General features: G+C 43.5%; 1 protein-coding gene across 1 annotated transcript in view; it reads left to right on the plus strand.

The window, feature by feature from the left end:
- The window catches only part of LVRN (laeverin), a 105385-nt gene that overhangs the window by 58358 nt on the left and 32098 nt on the right, over positions 1–14929 (plus strand). Inside the window, exon 13 of the mRNA XM_054987546.1 lies at positions 7743–7798. Coding sequence (XP_054843521.1) covers positions 7743–7798 — 56 coding nt within the window. The remainder of the gene's footprint in view (positions 1–7742; positions 7799–14929) is intronic.

Here is a 14929-nt window from a genome sequence, read left to right on the forward strand (position 1 = left end):
TGTCACAGTGCTTATCATAGTATTCAATAGCGTTTATTACTGTCCTTAAATTGTCTTTAATTTGTCTATCAGGTAAAAATCCAGCCTGTTCTTCTGCAATAAATTCCAACAACCATCCCTTTATCCTTTCCGCCAAAACTTTTGCAAATATTTTATAGTCATTGTTCAGCAACGAAATTGGCCGATAATTTTTAACATTGGTCAAGTCCTGTCCATCTTTCGGAATCAGTGATATATTAGCTTCGTTCCATGAATCGGGAATCTTTTGGCCTTGCATAACTTCATTCATTACCTCTCTCAAAAAAGGTGCCAATTTGTTAGCCATCATTTTGTAGAACTTTGCCGTCAGTCCATCCGGTCCCAGTGCTTTCCCTAATTTCGTTGATTGGATGGCCTCTTTTATTTCTTCCTCTGTCACTTCCCTATGTAATTTTTCTTTCCATTCCTCTGACATCGTTGGAAGTTTCATTCTTTCCAAATACTCCGCTATTGAATCTCTATTCACTTCTTTTTTCTGGTACAGTTTTGCATAAAATTTATAAAAAGCTTTACTAATAGCTGGTTGGTCCAATAATGTTCTGTCTTCCTCTCGTATTTTAATTATAGTTTTCTTCTCTTTTTTCTTTTTTAATTGCCAGGCTAGATATTTGCCAGGTTTATTTGCACCTTCAAATATTTTTTGAATCATTTTTTTCAAATTCCACTCCAATTCTTTATTATTCATTGCCGTCAATTGCTCCTGCAGTATTTTTATATCCTGGTATATACGTTTCTTCCCTGGTCTTTTCTTAAGTTGTATCTCTTTGGCTTTGATTTTTTCAGTTATTTCCTTTCTCTTTTCTTCTTTTCTCCTTCTGTCCCTTGCATTCAAGTCCATGTACATTGTTTTGTTTCAGTTTGTGATGTAACCAACATATGTATTGTATATTTCATTGTAGAATTTATTTGTGGCTTTTGATGAAGCTGTGAGCCTTGCGAAATGGGACAATTTAGCCAGGCAAACCCGTTGCCAATCTCCTGCCGGGAGCAGCCGGAGAGAGTGGGTGCTCCCCTGTCCTTTTGATTTGACCCTCGGCATTTATGAATAAAGCTTTGGATTGCAGCAGCGGCCTTTTGGCGTGTCCTTAGTGTGCCTTTGTCTTGGACTCCATTGAAGTCGCCTGCCAGAATTATTTGATCATAGGTCAGCTCATCGAGTTGTTTTTGTAAATCCTTGAAAAAGTTTTCTTTTGCGCCATTGGGTGCATAGATTCCAATCACCAAAGTCTTCTTCAAGTTCCAAATTATTTCCACTGCTAAATATCTAGCTTCTGCATCACTTAAAATTAATTTTGGCTGTAGTTCCTCCTTTATATACAATACAACTCCTCTCTTCTTTTTGGAGGCTGCTGCAAATTCATTTCCAAGCTTTACAAATTTCAGATACTTTAAATCCTGCTTTCTAATATGTGTCTCTTGGAGACACACTATATTACATTTTTGTTTTAAAAGCCAGTGGAAAATAGCCTTACGCTTACAAGGTGAATTTAGTCCATTTACATTCCAAGATATTATTTTACACTCCATGATCACATTCTTGTACTTTTTGGTAAGTCCTTTTCATTGTCCCTAATAAAGTTTTCCATCTCATGACCCGACCTAATATTTCTCCTTACTCCACCAAATTCAAATGCCAGTCCTTCTGGTATTTCCCATCTGTACCTAATTTTCAAATCCTTTAACATCTGGACCAGCTCTCTGTATTTTTTCCGCTCCAACAACACCGCTGTAGGCAGTTCTTTCATGATTCTCACCATCTTCCCGTCGACTTCTAATGAAACTGTTTGCTCACGATTGACTCTCTTGTGTTTCTAGTCGTAAATTGCATGATCATATCCCTTGGTAACTTCTTCTGAGCTGCAAATTTTGAGTTAATTCTGTATGCCACGTCCAGGAGAGCTGCAACCTCCTCTTCTTCGTTCCCCAGGTAGCCCGCCAAAATTTCTGTAATCTGCTCTTGGGCTGTTTTTTCCACAATCTCCGGGATCCCACGAAATCTGAGTTGCTTTTCCATTTGTTTACATTCCGCTACGGCCATTCTTCCCTTCATTCCTCGCATCTCCGTTCTCTGCACGTCTGCTAAGGTGTCAACCGCGTTCTCTACTACATTAACTCTCTGCTGTGTAGCTTGCAAGTCATTCTGTACTTGATCCATTTTTTTTGTAAGTTCTGCCATCTCCGATTTTAGTGCCTCTTTAAAGTCCTTAAAGTTCTCCTGCATAATTTCTTTAAGCTCTTTATTTCCTTCTGAAACTTTTTAATCCAAATTTTCCAGCGCAGTTTGCCACTTCTTCGACATCGTAGGGCTAGCTCTACTTCGCTCCCACATGTCCGCTCTTTTCCTCAACTCCATCCGGATTCAGTTTATTTTTTAGAAAAGAAAGTTTGCGTAGTCCAAAATGTTGGGCGTTTTTTCTCTATGATTTTGTATTGAAGCAATCGCCCTTACCTTCACCAAAGATGGCCTACTTCCGTTTTCCTTGAAGTCACAGCTTTGCCCTGTTTCAAAATGGCAGCCTTCTGCTTCCGTTGTTAACAAGCCGCTTCTTGCCAGTCTCTTTATGATTCTGACGCACTTCCTGTTCCTCTTCTTTTCACAGCAGTTCTCACGATAATAAAACTTTCTCACAGTCTGCTATCTCTTCCTAGCCGCGGGTATGTAAACAATAGTCAATTTTCCGCGTTAACTTCTCTTTACAGTGTCACTTTTTAAAATTTAATTTGCTGGAACTTTCTCCTTTACTTAACAAGTCTCTTGCATTTTTTAGATTCTCTTTATCACTTTATTCCTTTTTATAATCTGTCCCATATTGAGAGATAGCAATCTTTACCTTCGTAGACGTTTTTCTTTGGTTGTAATCGCTGCTTCAATTGTCTAATTAGTTCTTATTCCCTTTTCGGTTTACTGAAGCTTGGGTATGTAGGTCTTATGCCAGAAACTGACTCCAGAGCCGCTGCAGAGATTTTAGCAACCTTTCTTCAGGTGGGACCTCAAGATTGGAAGGGGGCTCATTGTGTAGAACCCCCCTCACACCCGAGATCAACGTGCCCTCAAGTTCTTAAGCGTACTTGCCTGTTCTCCGCCTGAGAACAGGGGGCTGCGGGCAGTTGGCGCCCCTCCAGCCTCCACAAACAGCGGCACCGACAGCCCAGCTCCCTGAGCTGCGTTAGACCTCCATGAATCCCAAACTGGAAGTCTCAAGAGGTCCAACATAGTTTAGTTGCCAAAGTTCATCAAACAGGAGACCAGCCGGTGGCTAGACCTCGTCCGATCACATGATGACATCTCACTCAGGGAACCAAAGAGAATGGTGATGACCACGGATCCAAGTCTGTGGGGCTGGGGAACCCATATCCAAGGAAGAATGACAGGGTATCTGGTTGAAGAAGAGATGATCAACAGTGTAAACTTTTTGGAACTTGGAGCCATGAGACTGGGGCCGAATCCACACGTCTCAAGTTTTCTGCTTTCCCCCCGCCCATTATTCGCTTCTCAGAGGTCTGTTCACATACTCTTACCTCAATCCCACCATTCTTTCTCATCTTTGCACCTCAGACGAATTTGTCATGTGTTCAAATGCTTCTCTTGCGCAGTTCTCACCATGGATATGGACAAATAGAAGTGTTTCACAAGGAGACCGTCCCCTTCATACCACCCCACTTCCGTGTTTGCAGCCTTTCCAGAACACCATCCCTCTTTGCCGTGCAATTATCAAGCTTTTCCACTCTCTCCGCAGCATGCCTACCTGCCTGCCCTTCCCCCACCCTTTTTTTAAAAAGGAGACTTTCCCAGCATTGTTGCACAATCCTGGCCATAAATCTTAATCCAAAATCCCGGCCATAAATCTTAATCCAAAATCCCTGCGGAGACATCAAGGGGTGGCGTCATTTCCATTTCCATGTCATTTTTAGGATGCCGAGCAGTCAGAAATATCGGTGGCTGTTAAAATTATTTTTTTTTAACTGTTGAAATTACCATTATAGCAGAAATCCATCATTCTAACATTACATTCAAGCGTCAAATAATTAGTCTGCCTGTTTGGAGAGTTTGTATAACCCCACCTTAAATATCAGTTCAAATTAGCCTGCCAGAATTATGGTCCAATGGATTTCAAAGAAGAAGGCATAGAATAACATTAACCAATCACAGGCATCATAGGGGTGTGGCCTCGCCATAGCAATTTAGCAAAAAAAACACTATAGCAGAAATCTGATGAAAAAATGAAAAAAAATGAACATGATGTCGTCTTCGGCAACGTCGGATCTAAACCCACCCCATATTGCGTGATTCTACCAGGGATGTGGACGAAGTATGGCGCGAGGCAGCGGCAGTAAGAGAAGGGATGTGAACGCAGACTGGGACATTGCGCGATAGAATCCAGTGCGATTAATGCACATGAAAAGCGGAAGGTAGGGAAGTGTGGATTCGGCCTGGGTCTGGTGAAATTTCAGGATCTTCCCACAGGTCACCACATGTTTATATAGATGAAGGTTCATCTCGAATATCTAAAAGCAGTACCTGTAGCAGACCAGGACGACTTCCCGCCAGACTAGCTAAGCCAGACAGTGATGGACCAATCAGAATGGATGCTATCCAGAGATATATTCTAACTAGTGTGCCAGTTTCAGCAAAGACTTGAGAAGAAGAAGAAACCCTCAAGCCATAGAGATAGATGCCGTGAGCTGCAAGCTGCCTCTACAACTCCTCTGTGCTTTCCCCAGTACAGCTACTGCACAGAGTTCTTTAGAAGATCACACAGCAATGTGCAGAAGTGATTCTAATAGCACACTTCTGGTCCAGAAGGACGTGGTCTCATGACCTGAAGAGACTATCAAGCATAGATCCCTGGCACCTCCCACTGAAGGAGGGCCTGTTGACGCAGGGAACAGTACCACACCCTCAACCAGTTCTGCTAAGCCTCACAGCCTGGAGGTTGAACACAAACAACTAATAGGGTTAGATTGTGCAGAAGGCATAATTGGTACTATGTTAGCCTACAGGAAGAGTTCCACAGAGTCTGTAACACTACCTGTGAAGTTTCCAGACGTAGTGCATGGATAGAGGCATGGAACCCTCTACAGAACCAATTAGAAAGATACTATCCTTCCTTCAAGAAGAGTTGAATAAAAGTCTTAACACTAGCACCTTTGGACAGCAGGAAGTGAACATCTTGGCAATTAGGGGTTCTAGGAAGGGACATTTCCTTATACATCACCATCATATCAACAGATTCCAAAGGGGGATCTCATTGTTGAATCCTCCAAGGGCTCACCAGTTTCCCACATGGAATCTTAATTTATCCAAAGACCCCTTTGAACCTATGGCCTCATGTCCTCTAAAGGAATTGACCTTTAAGACCATCTTTCTGATGGGAATAACATTAGCTAGACAAGTGTCAAAGCTGCAGGCACTAGCAGTAGATAGGGAGCTATGCCCCTTCCTTTAAGATGATAAGAGTAAGTTACGAACAGAACCAGCCTTCATTCTGAAGGTGAACTCCACCTTTTCATAGGACAGTAGAGAGAATACTACCCTCCTTCTACCCTAATCCAAAGCATGAGAACGAAAGAGAATCTCACTGCCTTGATTTTTGTAGAGTTGTGAGCTTCTACTTGGGCAGGACTAAACAGTTTTCACAAGTCCAGTTGTGTTTTTCAGGAGGTCCTCTTTGGGACAGAGAGTGCCCATTTCCACACTAAGTAGGTAGAGTAGAGGATACATAATTCTGGCATATCAAGCCAGAGGTCTAGAGAAGCCTCAAGGCGTCATGGTGCACTCGTTAAGGGGGGCAGCAACATCAGCAGCCTATAAATCCTTTAGTCATTAGAAAAATTCGATAAGACAGCTACATGGATATCAGTATAATCAGTATAATTCATCAGGCACTACAAGATAGATAAGTTGGCCTCTGCAGATTTTGACAGAAGGGTATTACGACATACCATCTAGACCTGAAAGCCGGATGACCCACCCCGAGGGACACTGCTTTTGTATGTCCCAAGAGTAAGGACTGCCCCACTCTTAGGACCACTAGAGAATGGAAGATTCGTTTTCACTTACTGTGAAGCTTCCTTTCTTGGTGGTCCAGGAATGGGGCAGTTTGACCCACTCAAGTTTTCTTGGAGGCGGCTTCTAGGAGTGGACGGAGAGTTAGGACAGTAGTCTTCCTCCTACTGGTGTCAGGGAGGAAAAGAAAGAGTTGAGGAAAGTTGTTTTCTCTTACGGTATCGTGATGGGAGTCAAAGCTTGGGAACAGACTGGCAATTCCTGGGACAAGCCCCTCCCCTCCAGGGTTAAATCAGTGGAGTAACCCTGCCTTTGGAGAAGAGGAGCTATATCCTAAGAGTAAGGACTGCCCCACTCCTGGACCACTGTGAAAGGAAGCTTTACGGTAAATGAAAACAAATCTCCCCCCACTTTTTTTTTTTTTGCTGAAGAACATTTCTTGTATAAATGTGAAAAAATAAGGGCCAAACTGGGATTTTGTTTTTCCCATAGAATATACATTTAATATTCTATTCAAGCATGTTTGGGAAGTGTGGGTACATACTGCATTAGACCATCAGACTCTTTTGACCATTTAGTTTAACAGAAGGGATTTCAGGGGAAGGTATGTGTGGATCAAACCACAGTACTTTCTTCGTGCATGAATGAAAATACATAGAATAGAATCATAGAGTTGGAAGGGACCTTACAGACCATGTAGTCCAACCCACTGCCCCATGCAAGAACATCCTAAAACATCCCTGACAAGTATTCATCCAGTCACTCCTTGAAGACTGCCAACTGTGGTGGTGGGGGGAACCCTCTGCATCCCTAGACAGCAGTTTTTCCTAACATCCAGCCAATACCTACCTTCCTGCAGTTTAAATCCATTATTGCAAGTCCTGTCCTCTGTTGCCAAGTTCCCCTCTGTAAGTGACAGCCTTTTAAATACTTAAAGAGAGTAATAATGTCTCCCCTCAATCTCCTTGTCTCCAGACTGAACATTCCCATGTCCCTCAGTCTTTCCTCATATGGCTTGGTCTTCAGGTCCCTGATCATCCTGGTTGCTGTCCTCTGCACCCGTTCCAATTCATCCACATCCTTTTTGAAATGAGGCCTCTAGAATTGCACATAATACTCCAGGTGGGGCCTGAGCAACATGGTATATAGTGGGACAATGACATCCTATGATTTGGATTTTAACCTTTTGTAGATATACCCCAAGACTGTGTTTGCCTTTTTTGCTGCTACATCACACCGACTACTCATATTTAGCTTCCTGTCCACCGGTATCCGAAGAGCTTGTTCACATACACTGCTATCCAAGAGTATATTTCTCATCCAGTATGCATGTTTATGTGCTTGTTACACGTAAGCACATTTGGGGATGTGTCTGTGCGTGAGCATCCCAATTCCAAATGAGCAATCCATCCATTCTCTCAGCCATCCATCCTAAATTATTTATTTATTGAATTTATTTAGAATTTTTCTATGCTACCTCTTCAAGAGTCCCGCTTGAGGTGGCTTACCCTTAAAAAGTACTGTATAAAACACATTAAAAATGAGCCATTAAAATATCAGATTTGTTCATAGTGTCAATTAAACTATAAATGAGGAGCTTAACAAATGGCTATTAGTGATACCTTGTCATGAAGTAGACATTTAATTCCTTCTGAGTTGTTTAGATCTGCTAAAAGCACATGGATACTCTTTGCAGGCAATTCCTGTGGTAAACAGGTTACAGTTGCTGGATGATGCCTTTGAACTGAAACGGTGAGCATAAATGTTCCAGACAGTTTTACTGCATTTATAACTGTATCTGCAACTATAAATTCCATTTTTAAAAAATTAATAGTTTTTCCTCCATGCCTTCTTGAACTAACCTTGTTTGGGGAGTGTTTGGCTACATACTGTATCAGATCAACAGTATGTAGCCAAATTTAAATTTACAAAAGGGCTTTCAGGTGAAAGTGTACGTGGATTTAACAACAGTGCAGACTTGAAATAACTCCAATCAAAATCCCAAGCTCTTTGGAATAACTTTACCAGGCAAAGTGACTAGGGAACCTGGACAATAAAAGATCTTCTCCCATGGTCTGTTCTGCAGCCTGCGCTCTGTGCTGGTGTAAATGTCCAAATAGATGAAGTGGTAATATATTGCACAAGCATGCACACACTGGTAATGTGCAGCCTTTCATTGTGGAAATTTTTGGTTGAAATTTTTTTCTACTGGTTTTGTTGAAAACCAGTACCCAGTTTCCTGGGGGTAAAGTGTAGATGACTGGGGAAGGCTATGGCAAAGCATCCCATAACAAAAAGTCTGCCAAGAAAACTTCATGATGTGATGACCCCTCATGGGCCAGTAATGACTCGGTGCTTGCACAGGGGATTGCCTTTACCTTTGTTAAAAGAATGCATGCAGGCATATTTGCTACACAGTGATTTAATTCACTCATAATATTACATGACCAAGCTTCGGGCTTGCTTTATTTCTCTCCTTCCTCTTCTTCTGCTCTCCACTTCCTTAATTATTGGATTGCACAAACAATGGTTTTCTATTATATCCAGTTCAGCAAACTATGGGTTATGCTTGCCCTCCAAACCAGGATTGCTTCTTTGTGGTCTCTGTGCATCACACTGATGAGGCTTGCACATATTATTGTTCAGAAACTTCAAGAACTGAACTAGGGAAGATTTATGGTGCTTGCTGCACCCATCCTGACAGTATGAGCTCCATTGTGCATGTCTCAAGTGAGCATACCAGCACCTTCCTGCTCAGGTCTTCTTTGACTGCTTCCTTCCTGGGAAAATCCTCAGCTAGGCCATTGCCCACCCACCCTTTATTTTTCTTATTCTGTATTTCCCCTCCCTTTCCTCCTTTGTTTTCCCCAGCATGCTTGTTACAGAGGACAAAGTTTTAAAGTTGCCTTTCCTGTTAGAGGAAAATTGCTAACTGCTGACAGGCATGACAGTTGCTTCATCTGCCTCAGAGAAGAGCAGAGTCAACTCTTGTCAACATTGCCTGAACCAAGCACTTAGGAATTGTTTGTTGTGTCTCTGAGTCACTCTGTGGGAACAAGCCCTTTCCTCTGAACCAGAGGCTGACCTCCCACTCATCTACCATGGTATTGCCTGTCTTGTTATCTTTGTGCTCCGTGAACCTGAAGGCATCTTCCTTTTCAGTATCATCTCACAGCCCCCAAAAGATACTGTGCACAGGTTTGAGTCCTATTAGTGTGACTGCACAGATGACCACTCCAAAAAAACTAGTCACAGCTAAGCAACCTGTATTTGGGAAACTTGATGCAAATGGTATAGTCAGATAGGATAGCTTCCATATGGCACTTTAACCCATTGTTTCTACAAATAGTAATCAGAAAATCGATAGTTATTTTTTTTCAAATGATTGCTACTGTTTCTGGAACAGTGTGGAAAATAATTCAAATTTACACAGGCAGCATATCCTTAGCTTTTTTGTGCCTCATTACAAAAGAAAAGTGTAAGATGCTGCTGTTAAATCACATAACTTATTCAGTAAGGCTCATGTAAGGGTAGGTTCATGATGAAGCTTATTCTGTTTGGTGGCAAACATAACTAGTAACACTAGTAAATACAACAGAACAGCAGATTCAACATAACCAGCTACTAAGTGAAACATAACTGCAGACACATTCAAATATATAATCAAAAGGCTTCAGGAGTATAAGATAACCACAATACAGGAACTGGAGTTACGACATAACTAATCACCACAAAGGGAAATTGAGGCCATTTGTAAGTTACAACAAGAAACGTAGATATTGGTCATCCTGTATGCTTACACAAGGCCAAAATATTTAGAGAAGAGGGACAAACCAGATAATTGTTAGCAATTGTGTTGGTAAGGAAAAATGAAAAGCCATTTCAGGTAAGTTATGAGTTGACAACAAATAATGAAAAATAAGACAATATCAAAAACAATTGTACAAATTTTCACAACAAAGACTATAATACTGTAAGTTCTCTGGGGGGCATGGTCTTCCGTTTGCCAGTCTGCTGCCCTTACGCTCTAGCGCTGGGCTTCTCAGGCGTCAGAATTGGGGGAAGAGTGGGATGAGGTTATATCACCCTTCTTTCCCTGTTGTTGTCCCCCTCTGAAATAATGGGGCCTTGCAGCCACTCTTTGCTTCTCTCTCTCTCTTTGGGCTCCCGTGCAATACTCTCTCCATTTTCCTCCATGGCCTCGCAACGCCTCCATAGCCAGCACCAAGGCTTGTGGCTGTTTCTCCCTGTGGGCCTTGTCTTGGCTGCGGGAATGCCATGTGATATGACAGTGAGGCTGCCACGTGACCAGGCAGCATGATTCTGGGGCTTGTGATGGCTATTGCAGAGCTGGTAGTGGCTGCAGTGGGTTGGACTGGCCTGCAGATTTTCACCATGGGGATGTCCCCGAAGGAGCCTGTGGGTGAGTCATAGTTGGTGTTGCCACCTGGTTGGGGAGGGGTCAAGCGCGGTGGGGTATGGGGAGGATGCCAAGTCTGAGGAAGTTGCTTCCGGACACCCATCCCAGTTTTGGAAGCTTCTGGCAAGGAGCTGCTGTCTATGGATCCTGGAGATATTGGCATTGATGTGTAGGCATCTTGAACAATGCTTCATCATAAAACCAAAAGGCAAAAGGGAGAGGTACCACTTTAGGATTTGTGGGTTGTGGTCTTTCATCAGTGACATCCAGAGCAGGGGTGCATGATCAGTAACAAATATGAAGGGATTATTAGGTAAAATTGAAGGATCCTGATGGCCCACTTCATGGCCAGGGCCGTCTTCTCAAAATTAGCATAGTTGTGCTCTGCTGGTTGTAACTTACGACTAAGAAAGAGGATTTGGTGTTCTTGGTCATCAACTTGTGACAGGACAGCCACTAGCCCTGACCCCAAGGTATCTGTTTGGAGGATAAAGATTTGATCAAAATCAGGGTTCTGTAGGACAGGCGCGCTGGACAGCTCCTTAAGCATTTGGAAGGCCTGAAGATGAGTTGAGGTTCACTCAGTGGAATTCAGGTGGCACAAATTTACTATAGTAGTCGATATGTCTCTGGAATCAGTAGACTTGTTTTTTTGTGGGAGGGGACTTTTCTCCAGCCACGTCACCTTCTCGGGCAGAGGTTTGATCTGCCCCTTCCTACCAGGCAGGTATTGTAGCACATGGAAGCCAATTTTACTTTTCCTAGGGTTCACCTTCAGGCTCATCTCGTCTAGAGCCCGAAGGACCATCTGTAGATGTTGTGCATGAGAATCCCAGTCGGGACTGAAGATAATTATATCATTTTTGTATGCCAGGGCATACCCCTGGCAGTGGGCAAATACCTTGTCCACCAAGTATTGGAAGGTTGTGGCTGCCCCCTGCAAACTGAAGGACATCACTCTGAATTGAAAGAGCCCATGTGGGGTGGCAAAGACATTTTTTCCTGGCCCTCAAGGGCCATGGGGATTTGCCAATACCTTTTGGATATGTTTAGGGCTGACACGGTCCCTAGTTGGTCAATAAGTACATCTGCATGAATCATGGGTATGCATCAAACAGCACAATTTTATTGACTTCCCCAAAATCTACATAGAATGGGGACACTATCATCTGAACAATGGTCTTTACCAGGTGCTTTGAGATGGTTTGATGATTCCAAGGGAGAGCATGTTACCTACCGAGTGCGACATCTCTTATTGCTTCTGCAGAAATGGCCTCCAGAGAGAGTGAGCTGCCTGCCCTAGTTGTGTCAGTATAGTGTGGGTCAGAATTGAAGTACTCCCACGGCATCAAGTGGAGATTTCTGGTATTGCTTAGAACAGCTCCTGCAGCTGGGCCACCTGGACATTGGAGAGGTTGGGGTTGAACCTTGGTTTACCTTTGGGCCCATCCAAAAATCTAGGGGGTTGTTCATAACTGGCACTCTGAGGTGTGTTGCTCTTGCCATTCCTGCAAGTGGCTTGTGTGTAATCTTTTTCAATGCTGTCGGTCCACACTGGACTTCATAGGACAATGGGCGTAACACCTGACAGACTGGGAACAGGACCTGCGACAGGTCCTTGCTGTTGGTTCCTAGGCCTTGCTGGCTAACAAGGACAAGATGTCTCCAGTTATCGAGTTGCATAGCCTATCAAGACTAGGAGGTACTGGAACCCTTGTGGCATCTGTGGCAGGGGCTTCACAAAATCCTGCTTGAATGGCATCTGGACTATGGGGAGGGGCAAGAGCAGAGTCCAGGGTGGAGAGCTGCCAGGGAGATGCTGACAAATGAGCCAAGTGCAGCAGTCGGACTTAATGTCTGGGGCCACTGAGGGCCAGAAGAATTGGGCCAAAATATGGGCCAAGGTTATATCCTTGCTGCCTGCCTCCCATCTGGGATTTCCCTTTCAGTCACCACCACCTCTGCCCTTGTAAAGTATTGTCCTTGGCCTGGACCCTCTGGAACTCTGGATCCACCTTCCCTGCAGGAGGATTGGGAGGACTCATCCTAGCCCTCAGGGACCACTGGAGAGAGTTGATAGGGAGAGCTTTGGCCAGGGATGTGGCTAGATGGAAGTTTATGCTAGAATATGGGAGCATCCCATCCCGACAGGACCGGATAAGGCATGGATTCTGTGTGGGCCAGCTCTTCCTCCTTGGTGCATCCTTGGTATATCACAGGAACATGGACCATCAGGAATTCTGTGTGCTGATGGAAGCAGTCAATGGCTGAGAGTTCGAGTGAGGAGGTCAAGGAAGGCAGATGCCTAGCGAGAGCTGAGAGACAGCACAGCTAATTTGCCATAGTGGGAAAGCTTTCCACTCAGCTATCTGCCTGGATCAAAGGACAGATCATGAGTTTATCCCATTTGCATTCCTAAGATTGCTTCTGGGGGGGCTTTGTTGCTGAGACAGGTTTTGGCATTCAGGTTAGCAGTCAGAATCGGGGAGAGTTATCTCTACTCAGAGCTTTACTGGAGCCTATTAAAGGATGTTAAGCTTTCAACTCGTCATTTCTTTATGTTAGAAGAGACTAATTAATTTAATAACAGATTTTCTCCAAAACAATGAGATAACATCCTTTGGGGGGAGAGCCTTTTTTCAGGAGACTATAAAAATCGTTTAAATAAATCTTTTTCTAACTTCTTGGAAGATTTATAGACCTGGAAAGTAAAAAGTTTCAATACTGAATTCTTTTTCAAGATTTATTAATGTGAATTTGGACATTTTTAGAGGAAAAGTACGTTTGGGATGAAAAGCAATTCTCATTAAAAGAAAAAGTGAAACTGGGAAAGTTTTGTTGTTTTGACTAATGAAGATAAGAGACACTTCGACTCTGTGAATGTTTTATTTGGTTGCTATGGCAACAGGACTAACAGGTCTAAATTAAGAGTGAGAGATATGGTTGCTATAGTGAAAGGAAAAAACTTCCTGGCTAGAGAGCCTTAGACGCTTACTGCCACCTTATGGCAATTATAGAATATTTACAAAGCATGACCACTACAAAAAAGACTTGGCTTGGATCTCTAGATTTTCCAGAAATGGAACATTTTCAGAAATATTTCCAGTAAATGGCTGATAAGATGGATGAGTTGGAAGAATTTGGGGGGCAAAATAGACTCTTGAGAAATGAATAGATAAAATGATTGTTGCTTTGAGAGCAAATTTAAAAATTGGACCAATCTATGAAACAAGTTTCTGCAGAAGTGAGTTGAATCAATGGGAAGGTTGGGATAATAGAAAACCAAGTAGATTCTCATGCTATACAGATGGAAAAACAATTGGATAACTTTGCACTGTTAGAAATCTGAGAAAAAGAATTTGCTTTGAGGTTCAAATCCATTCCAGAAGAAGACGGTGAGGATATCACAGATAAAATTACTGTGGTCTTGGCAGAGTTTTTGGATTGGGATCAAGAAGTCATGCAAATGGAAATTGACTGAGTATATAGAATTAACTCTAAATTTGCCAAAACGAGGAAGGTCTCGAGGTGTCACGGGCTGGGCCAGCCCAAGCAGGGTGGTTCAAGTCCAAACCTCAACACAAAGTCCAGGGGAAGTTTCAGGATCGAAAGCCAAGCAGTGGTCAGAGCATGAGCTAATGCCAGGAGTGAGTCCAGAGTCCAAGAGCTAGGTCAGGCACAGTCCGAGGTCAATTACCAATAGCGTCAGGTCCAGAAGCAGGCACGAGCAAGGTACACAAAACACAGAGTGGTTGCAGGTAGTCAACACATTGCTTCCACACCTGGCAGTTCCCTCAGCTCAGTTTTTATAGCCAGGCATGGATTACAGCCAGCTGCTGGGGCTCCACCCTACTGCTACTCATCTTCGCTCTCCAGCAGCTGGCGTCGGTTCGGGAGGCGAACACTGCACCGTCTGTCCTGCAGCTCCAGCCTCAGCCTTTGTCTGCAGTGTTCTTTACGTGTGGGCGAACCTGGGGGCATGGAAGTCCCTGGCTGGGCTTCCCCTGTGGTGCTGGTAGTCCCTCACTGAGCTTCCCATGTGGAAATCCCTGGCTGAGCTTCCCCTGTGGTGCTGGGGCTGGAGAGTACTGATGGCTCTGCTTCAGCTGCTGGCTGTAGGCTCCGATTAGCCAGCAGCTGTGGCTCCTGATTACCAGCCTCTGCTGAGTCAGAGCTGGCTACATGGAGCTCCTCTTCTCCTGAGGAGTCCTGGCTGGCTACACGAAGCCCCTCTCCTCCTGAGGAGGAGTCCTTGCTCTCACTGAGCCCAGACTGGGTCATGACACCAGGGATGTAATGGTCTATTTTGTAAGAAGAAGGGTGAAGGAGCAAATTTTACAACAGCATTATATCACAAAATTAACAATTGGTGGTGCCCAGATTATTGTTTTGAAAGAAATTTCCATTCAAGTTTTGTGCAAACGCAAGGATTATAGCTTCCTGGTGGAAAAACTAAAACAGAA

Source organism: Eublepharis macularius, chromosome 8 (assembly GCF_028583425.1).
Source record: "Eublepharis macularius isolate TG4126 chromosome 8, MPM_Emac_v1.0, whole genome shotgun sequence".
Classification (NCBI taxonomy): Eukaryota; Metazoa; Chordata; class Lepidosauria; order Squamata; family Eublepharidae; genus Eublepharis; species Eublepharis macularius.